Here is a 9,638-nt window from a genome sequence, read left to right on the forward strand (position 1 = left end):
AGCCAAAGCAGAAGTTAGACCTCTCTCCGCACAAGAGATTGAGCAAAAAGGGCAATCAAATGCGGAAATTGCAAAACTACTGCGGGAGGAGGAGCTGAAATGGTACCAACGATCTAAGGCCCAATTTATTCTTGAAGGAGATTCGAATACAAGGTACTTCCATTGTGTTGCCAATGGCAGGCATAGGAAGAAACTTATTCGTACTCTTGTTCAGGACGAGGGCACGATTGAGGGTCATGAGCAGCTAAAGTCGTTTATCACAAATTATTATAAAGGGCTTTTTGGTGCCCCAGAGGAAAGCAATTTTTCGCTTGATGAGACAAGAACGGAGGATATCCCCCAAGTCTCGCATGCGGAGAATAATTTTCTCACTTCGCCTTACTCTGAGGAGGAAGTAAGGAAAGCTGTTTTCCAAATGGAGCATAATAAAGCCCCTGGCCCTGATGGTTTCCCAGCTGAATTTTATCAGTCTTTCTAGGATGTCATCAAGGATGACCTTCTTGCTCTTTTTGCGGATCTACATGATGGGCAACTGGAGCTTTTTAGGCTCAACTTTGGTGAGATCATTTTATTGCCCAAGGTTAATGAAGCAGAAAGGATTCAACAATACCGTTCTATTTGTCTTCTTAACGTGAGCTTTAAAATATTCACTAAGGTTGCCACGATCCGATTAAATTCGGTGGCTGATCATGTCATTAGACCTTCTCAAACTGCTTTTATGCAAGGACGGAATATTCTGGATGGGGTTGTTGTCATCCATGAAACTGTTCATGAATTGCATAGAAACAAGTTGAATGGCGTCATCTTAAAGATTGACTTTGAGAAGGCCTATGATAAGGTTAAGTGGTCTTTTTTGCAACAAACTCTCCGAATGAAAGGCTTCTCTGATGAGTGGCGTGCGTTAATCAATAGTTTTATCTCGGGTGGAAGTGTTGCCATTAAAGTCAATGATGATGTGGGAAAATATTTCCAGACTAAGGAAGTACTTAGACAGGGAGATCCATTATCGCCAGTGCTATTTAATATAGTGGCTGATATGCTCGCTGTCTTGATTGAACGTGCAAAGTCTGAGGGCCAAATTGAAGGGGTTATTCCTCATCTAGTTGATGGAGGCCTATCCATTCTTCAATACGCCGACGATACAATACTTTTTATGGATCACGACATGGACAAGGCTCGGAACCTAAAGTTAATTCTTTCTGCGTTTGAGCTCTTGTCGGGTCTGAAAATTAATTTCCATAAAAGTGAATTGTTCTGTTTTGGCGAAGCCCAAGATCATGTTGCAGAATATGCCGAACTGTTTGGCTGTGGCCAAGGCCAATTTCCAATTAGGTACTTGGGAATTCCGATTCATTATCGGAGGCTTACCAATGCTGAGTGGAAATTGGTTGAGGAAAGGCTTCAAATTAGGTTAAGTAGTTGGAAAGGTAAATTGTTGTCCTTGGGTGGAAGATTAGTTCTCATAAATGCGGTACTGAGTAATATGGTACTCTATATGATATCTTTCTTCCAACTTCCCAAAGGAGTCTTAAAACGGTTGGATTATTTCCGATCAAGATTCTTCTGGCAAGGGGATTGCGAGAAGCGTAAATATCGGCTGGCTAAATGGAGTGTGTTGTGTCGGTCCAAAGATCATGGAGGACTTGGTATTCAAGATCTCCAGGTCAAGAATAGGGCACTTCTCGGTAAATGGTTGTATAAGCTACTTACCGAAGAGGGCATATGGCAAACACTCCTTAAGAGGAAGTATATTGGCTCAAAGGCTTTATCTCAGGTTATTTGGAGACCAGGAGATTCGCATTTTTGGGCTAGTCTTATGGAAACAAAGAAGTTTTTCTTTCCATATGGTTCTTTCTCTATAAAGGATGGATCGGAAATTCGTTTCTGGGTGGATAAATGGTTGGGTAATACCACACTCCGAGAATAATATCCGGCTTTGTACAATATTGTGCGCCACAAAGGCGATACTATCGCCAAGGTGTTGGAAAATTTCCCACCAAATGTGGAGTTCAGAAGAAGTCTCATCGGTCCCAGACAAGCCTCTTGGCGGGATTTGTTACAGCGTCTTGAGTTAGTTCAATTGACGCAGGGACCGGATGTATTTCGCTGGAATCTTACCGGGAATGGTTCATTCTCGAGTGGCTTCCATGTACAATGCTCTAATTCAGCCTAATATCCCGGTCGATAATAACTCGAAGATTTGGAAGATGAAGATACCACCGAGAACAAAAATCTTTGCCTGGTATCTTCGTCGAGGGGTTATTCTTACGAAAGATAATCTTGCCAAACGCAACTGCCATGGAAGTAAAAAGTGTGTCTTCTGTCATCAGGACGAGACTATTAAACACTTATTTTTCCAATGTCAGTTTGCTAGGTCTATATGGTCAGCCGTCCAAATCGGGTCTACCTTATACCCACCCCGTAGTGTTGCCAATTTATTTGGCAACTGGCTCAATGGTGTGGATGTTAGGTTTAAACGTCTTATTAGGATGGGAGCGATTGCAATTATTTGGTCGCTGTGGCTATGTAGAAATGACAAGATTTTCAATAATATTTCTTCTTCCTTTTTACAGGTCATCTACCGGTGCACAGCTTTGCTTCGTTCATGGATACCGTTGCAGCGTGTGGAGCACCGAGATCTATTTACGGAGGTGTCTTCACGGTTGGAGGATACGGCGAGGGATATTTTCTCCCAACATGGGTGGCAGCGTGACCTTCGGCTAGACCCTCCTAGCTAGTTGTTGTTACCGTTTTTTGGACTATGTTTTCATCTTTGAACCCTTTTGTGTGGTTTTGTAACGGATTCGTGTGCGGCAGTGTGCATCTTAGTTATGCAGAGGCCGGGTCTATTGCGCAAGTAATAAAGAGCCCATTTTCGAAAAAGAAAGCAAACCGCCCTCCCTTCTCCATCAGACCTATCTAACAACATCAGCAATAACAAGGAAGAAATCCACGATGCAGCAGCAGCAGCCTCGCCTTTCTGGATGTCTTCTCCGGTCCACATTCTACCACCACTACCAACAACGCCTCACGGCAGCTCCCATCCCAAACCAGAAAAAAAAATCAAAATGCCTAATCTTCTGACGGCAGCTTCATTAATCGGCTTGGTTCGTTTATGCAGCGGGTGACTATGACTGCTCCGCAAGATAACGCCTCAGCGTCGTCGTCAAAATCTTACCAGATCAGAATCATTCAAGTCAGTTTGATAACTCCAAGGGAAAGAAATTGCTGTTAAAATACCAAAATCATGTTGAAGAAGATTTCACGGAGCTCCTGTATGTCTGCTTTCCATCTTCATCACCAAAATCAATATTGACAACCCTTCATTTCAACGGCACACATCTTCATCTCACAAATGTTCCTTGCATTTCAACGACACACATGCGCTCCATATATACAGCAGCAGCAACAGCAGTCTTCTCCCATTCTATCTAGTCCATCACCACCTATCACTAACGCAACAAGTCCGGCGCACCCATCCAAACTAAAAACCAAAACGCCTACTCTTACCACCACACCTCCAAAAAAAAAGCAACCACGCGCGCTGGCTTCTCTCGCTAGCCGTCTTCCGGCACCGTTCCCAGGACCGGCTTGTGCAGGGTGGACGTGCCATGGAACACCGTTGTGCGCCCGCCCTTCAGGCGCTCCAGCAGCTGCAACACCACATTATTTTGTTACACGCATTAGTCAATGGACTTCACAAATCATATAAACATGTGACAAAGATGATGGTGAGCGAGCGACCTCGTCCTGGGTTATCTTGGCAAACCCGAACCGCTGCGTCCAGATGGACACTGCCTCGTCTGCCGCCGGCAGCACAAAGTGCTTCACCCCCAGCGACGCCAGCAGCCGCTCAATGCACGAGAATAGCGCTTGGAAGTAACCCTGCCCAGTTCCATTAGCTAGCTCAGTCCACAGCTTGCTCGGTTTACTGCCAAACTTGGTTTTTCTTTTTCTTCTTTTTGCTACACAAAGTATGCTAGCGCTCAACTGACAATAGAAAAAGGATCCTTACCAGGCCTTGGTTATCCCTGCTGGTGGCAACCAAGGGCAGCTCTGCGGCTTCGATGCCCATCACACGGAAGAGACCCGCGGAGACAACAGTCTTGCTGCACCAGCAGAACCCAGATTTTAGAGCAGCAGCAAACTAGTTTGGTCCTTTTTGCCAAAATAAAACAGCTCAAGAAGAAAGCTTACCCGACAGTTAACACGGCACAGTACATCCCTGTGTAGTCTTGGTCCCTTACGCTCCTCCTAGAAAGAGAAACATGTAGTTGTCATATGTGAGTCCCACAGATAACTTTAGCTTGAGCACGATACATGTAAATAAATGAAATAGCCCATCGTACCCGTAAACCATGGCTGGGATAAGGTCTCTCCCGGTCGTGGCTTGGATGATAGGATCAAATGATTCCTGCAGAAAGTGCCAGATTAGTCTGACACCGCCACTCATGACTTGGATGCATCATTGTCTGTAACGTGATCAAAGGGGCGCAGCTGTTCCAGCAATCACTTGCCAGGGGAAGAATAGCTTACATGGAAGATTGCGACAGCCTTGGATAGGACCAGTTTACTGTCTTCTGAACTCTTATCCCTCAGAACTCTCCATCTCACATCGAGGTCGCCCTCTTCATTCAAACCTTTCTCTTCGCGCTTCTTCTTTATAAGATCAGCATCCGCCGCCAGAACAGCTTCTGCTCCACGACTGACGAGGTCTTTCAGTGCCTCCCAAATCTTGACACAGTCCGTGGAACAGTACCATGCTCCCTTGGGCAAAGCCTGCAGCAGTCGACAATTAATCAATATAGTTCATTGTTTAGCGATACAAACTTTTCCAGGTATCTCAGGCTCATGAAATGAAGAAAATCACCGTCAGATCAGCCATGCCGTGCTCTTTCAGGCACCCAACATGGTATTCCCTCCCACACTGAACAAACAGCAAAACACAATTAACAGTTGGTCACAACACGAGATTTGCCCAACTAAAAAACAGCATTGAAACTGTAAACTACAGTATATGGGATTCATGAACGTACTTGGTCACAGAGCAGCACGGTTCTGGCACTAAATTTCTTCTTGCCGAATTCATGGAGCCTGCAAAAGCCAAAACAAAGACGTTTGTTGGAGCATTAGAGCAAAAAACAATAACGAAGAAACGTCCTAAATCCTAGATCAGATGTAGTGGCAGTTGGGTTGCAACAAAAACAATCTGCAACTTTCTTTCTGATAGGAGATAGCAATGGTATGATTTTGACACAAGTCAGAAAGAACCGAAAGCAAGACTGGCGGGCACAAACAGATAGTAATTTCAACATGATAAACTATGAACAATACAAAGAAATAATTACTAGGGTCATCCGCATTAAGAAAAAAGGATATATTGGGGAAGCTGTGATGAACTCAAAAGTGTCCGATGGATTGGCATGGTGTAAGGAGTTGAAACAATCATATATTAAGCCTCCACAGAGCCAGCCGTCTATACTCCAATAACAAGTGTTTGATGCCAATTCTGACTATTTTCTTGTGTCAGGAGGATAATTTTATATGGTAGATCGGCAGTATATAATATGTTGTATGGCAAAGATAATGAACTAGAGTAGAAGTATACGCCAGTGAACATATAAGGCCGATGGTGAAGGGACACTTACTTGCACAATGCACATCCACCAAATGCAGTCTGAGGTGTTGTAGCGATACGTATCGAGCGTGTAAATATTTGTTCGATGGAATCAACTCCATCAATCTTCCCAGCGGCTCTTGCATTGTTGTTGTACGCAAATGCACCTTCTCTCTGTTCCCTAGCCTCGCAATACCGGCAACACCAAGTTCCTCTGGGTACAGAAGACAAGCCAACACATTCTGCAATAGGTAATCAAAGATAGGCAGTACTGAGAACCCAGAAACTAGACCTTAGTGAAACGGTTCACCAAAAGGGATGTATAAAACATATTTGCAGGCCTTGTGACACTCTAAACCGCTATGTGAAACTACATGGTCAAGCCATCCATTCCACCATCAAACAAATATCTGGATGCTCGCATAAATGAATGTACGGGGGATTAACTGAACAAACTAGGCATAAGTGCATAATGATATTACCTCTGTGAAAAGCTCTTGGACAGGTGTCACAAAGGAGAAGCTCCCCGCCATCTGAACAGATGCTGCACAAGTCATCGCTCTGCCTGTCTGAAGTTTTCCGACCTTTTGAAAGTGAAATCGCCAGTTCATGCAATGAAACACCATTGGACATGTATATGTTGTGGTAGCTGCATAGTGTGTAGTAGCAAAAGAAATGAGAGCCTCAACAGTGTCCAATTGCCCCAAGCAGAACATGTTACAGGAACACAAGAAACTCACGGTTTGCGTCGAGAAGCTCGGCCAGCGTGACCTTCAAACTGTGAAGGACTAACCTGTCCATTCAGCATAACATCAAACCAAGAACCCAGGCTGCTTCTTCTTGATTGAGTTGATGTATGTGTCTAATGAAAGACGGGAGTAAAATTTACCACTGAATTGCAGCAATGACAGTAGATTCCGAGCTCCTTTATGTACCCATCCAGCAACCTCTAGAAAGTTATCAGTAACAGTGTTAATAACAATGATATTACAAGAAGTTGCATAACCAGAGAAGAAGAAGTAAACCTTCCCCCCAATATAATAGCCAACATCAGTGCCCTCTGGTAGAACACCACTCATGAAAACCAACTTATTGAAACCGTGGTCCCTGCAGGATGAACATGGGACAATAAGATGTGATAAACTCTAGCAGAAACAACTAAATACTAATGAAAGCAGCCAGGCCTACTTTTTTGTAATTCTTCCTGGGCTTGTTATAGTATTGGCTCCCGGGGAGAAACTCTTAGGCACCCTAGCAGATTTTAGAGTCCGTCCAACTTTTGGTGACCTAAAATACAAACAGTAGAAAAATTGCTCTATGAGTCAGTTACCAGCAAAAAACTGGAATAATTACGTGGTTAAATATGTATTAAAACATGAATACCTTGTACTGTTCCAAGCTCGCTTAGACTTGAGACATGGATCACACAATGAAGCAAACTTCCCAGTGTGAGGAGTTGTGAGTGGACCTGAAAGGTCAAACAATGATCAAACCCTAGAGCACCAAACAAAGCAAAGCTTGGTGTCGATGAGAGAGAAAAAAAAGAGCTCACTTTTGCAAGCTTTGCATCTGACTGTCCTCTTCTGGGATGTTGAGCCAATTGCAGCCCGTATCACAGATTCCAACGTGTCCAAGGTAGCACCTGCACACGCCTTCAATATGCTATAGAGATTATTGTTTCCCCTTTCGAGGAAAATGTAATCGGATGGGCGTTTCTTCAAACTCCCAGCATGCACCTCGAAATAGTAGGGTGTAACAACCTGCCACGCATGGTAGATTGGTTGGATATGGCATGGCAAATCGGTGTTAACTGCAGAAGATGGGGAACTCACATTTTGGCCTTTACACAAAGCACAGGAGCACAATATGCCAGAGTGTTTAATCACTCCCCGAAGTACTGCTCCCTGAATCAATAGCAGAAGCAAATTCCTGGTAAGAATTTACGGCAGGAGCGAAAAACGAGGTGATACAAGATGTGTTTGTGTATAGCATTTTTTAGAAGAAAAAACAGTGTGGATGATACTCTCGTTTCTTACAAGCTCTGGTCTAAAACCTAACCTTTCAATGTTGAATAAATACAGAGACCAGGTCCAGAACAAAGAGATTAGTCTGGCAATGAAGTGTGTAGCCTCATTGTTACTAAAAAGTGCATATAGTGTCTGAACTGTAGCGAATTCTTATAAACTGTGTCTTCCCAAATATCTGAAATTAAAAACTGAAGAACTGATCAAAGTGCACACTAAAATGCACATGTTGTTTTAACTGTACCGAATTCTCAAGACCTACACCTTCCCCAAAATCTCAATTTACTAACTGTATCAAGAAGAGCAATGCACAGCATGTGGGTGTGCATCATCTTCATGCATGCATAACATTTTTTTAGAAGAGAAAACAGAGTGCTACTCTCACTTCTTACAAGTTGCAATCTCACAGCTAAGCTCCTAATGTTTGAATACATGCAGAGACCAGGGCCAGCGCAAAAAGAGATGTAGCCTCATTGTTTACTAAAATGCATATACTGTCTGAACTGTGTCCGCCGAATTCTTACCTTCCCAACATCACAATTCACTAACTGAAGAACTGGCCGAAATGGGCAGTAATTGGATTATTACCTTCCCTTTCCTCATGATGTACTTGACGCGCTGGCCGTCGAGCAGGCCGGTGGCGAGAAGCTCCTTGAGGTTCTTGGGGATCCCCTCCAACCCGCCCGCCTTGCTGCTGGACGCCTTGGGCTCGGCGCTCTTGCCGCCACAGAGGTTGTGGGAATGCGAGGGGGAGCCGCCGCTGCTGGCGGTTGTGGTTCCTGACTCGTCTTGGTCGTCAGCGGGCGGGTTGTGCTTGACCAAGAGCGACCTGGTGAAGCGACGCGGCGCGCTTGCAGGCCCTGCCCCGGCAGCTCCCGTTTGGGGCTGGTGGGGCTCCAGTTTGGACCTGGTGGAGGGGGCTGGGGGAAGGGACTTGGTAGCGAGCATGGAGCGAGTGACCCGGCGGGGCGGCGTCTCCGGCGGGATGAAGAAGTCCTCCGTATCCTGCAACTGCTGCTGCGGGGGCTCGGTCTTGCCGTGCGGGGACGCGAACAGGGCGAGCACCGGGGTCTCGTCGGCGGGGGGTTTCTCAAGCAGCGGCGGATCCGGCGGGAGCGCCGCGGGGGGCTGCTCCAGTGGATCCGGCGAGATAGCTCCGGGATCCCGGGGGTGGGGGCGCGGGCGCTTGGAGGGCCTGCTCTTGGGCTCCTTGGCGGGGGCAGGGGAGAGGAAGGCCGAAGTGGATGTGGATGTGGTGGTGGTGGTGGTGGAGCGGGTGCGGCCTCGGGAGGGGGCGAGGGCGGCCTGGGAGGCGATTGCGAAGGCGAACTCCCGCTTGAGCCCCGAGCGCACGCCCGACCGGAGCACGAACTCCGCGTCCATGGCCGCCGGAGCTACTCGGGAGGGAGGGGGAGGAGGAGGAGGAGGAAGACGGCGGCTGGGCTGACCAACTGTGACTGCCGTCACTCCCTTGAATCTTCTTTTCTTTTCGAATCTCAAAACTTGGACTCCAATTTTGAATTTCTGCGTGCATTTCGTTCACAGCCCATCCTTGATGTATTCTTCTCCGATCTCCTTCTTTTCATCCAATAATTTCATATGTTTTGAAAGATTTAGACATGAACCCTAGATGTGAAGTCATAGATGTTTTTCATGGATTTGGATTTGGTTTAGACATGAAACCCTATACATGACAACATATATGTGATGGTTGATTTTTGGAACCCTAGATTTCATGTATTTGTGATGTACAATGTGTCATGTTTTATATGTATGGTGGTTCAAATGCCCCTTTTTTTTCTTAGAAATGACTCACATGTGCTTACAACCGCCTCATATAACATTAACAAATACGAAATGCACTTTGGCTCATAGGAGCATTTGCTCCCATTATGTGAATCCACATTTCAGAAACCCTAAACCCTTACATATAAAACATGACACATTGTAACCCTTACAAGGGTTTTCATCAAAAGAAATCCGAAGCGGTTTCATTC

At 45.5% G+C, this 9,638-nt stretch overlaps 1 protein-coding gene across 1 annotated transcript; it reads right to left on the reverse strand.

Annotated features, from left to right (window-relative positions):
- Positions 1-3,225: 3,225 nt before the first annotated feature.
- On the reverse strand, positions 3,226-9,073 carry LOC124702324. Its single transcript, XM_047234457.1, has 18 exons — positions 8,230-9,073; positions 7,450-7,521; positions 7,170-7,377; positions 7,001-7,085; positions 6,806-6,904; positions 6,643-6,724; positions 6,507-6,566; positions 6,358-6,410; positions 6,100-6,266; positions 5,649-5,859; positions 5,037-5,094; positions 4,871-4,927; positions 4,537-4,779; positions 4,350-4,414; positions 4,198-4,254; positions 4,016-4,109; positions 3,745-3,885; positions 3,226-3,653 (listed from the first exon to the last, which is right to left on the reverse strand). The coding sequence occupies exons 1-18, from the start codon at positions 9,022-9,024 to the stop codon at positions 3,558-3,560; spliced, it is 2,643 nt and encodes an 880-aa protein (XP_047090413.1). The 5' UTR covers positions 9,025-9,073; the 3' UTR covers positions 3,226-3,557.
- Between the last annotated feature and the right edge of the window lie 565 nt (positions 9,074-9,638).

The sequence above is a fragment of the Lolium rigidum genome, chromosome 1 (genome assembly GCF_022539505.1).
Source record: "Lolium rigidum isolate FL_2022 chromosome 1, APGP_CSIRO_Lrig_0.1, whole genome shotgun sequence".
Lineage (NCBI taxonomy): Eukaryota > Viridiplantae > Streptophyta > Magnoliopsida > Poales > Poaceae > Lolium > Lolium rigidum.

What these genes read in the sequence shown, in the direction of transcription:
- LOC124702324 (XM_047234457.1), bottom strand. Translation starts at nt 9,024, where the DNA reads ATGGACGCGGAGTTCGTGCTCCGGTCGGGCGTGCGCTCGGGGCTCAAG. An exon ending in CCAGGAAGAATTACAAAAAA is followed by an intron (nt 6,725 to 6,805) that starts GTAGGCCTGGCT and finishes TTCATCCTGCAG; the next exon opens with GGACCACGGTTTCAATAAGT. An exon ending in TCCAAGAGCTTTTCACAGAG is followed by an intron (nt 5,860 to 6,099) that starts GTAATATCATTA and finishes TACCTATTGCAG; the next exon opens with AATGTGTTGGCTTGTCTTCT.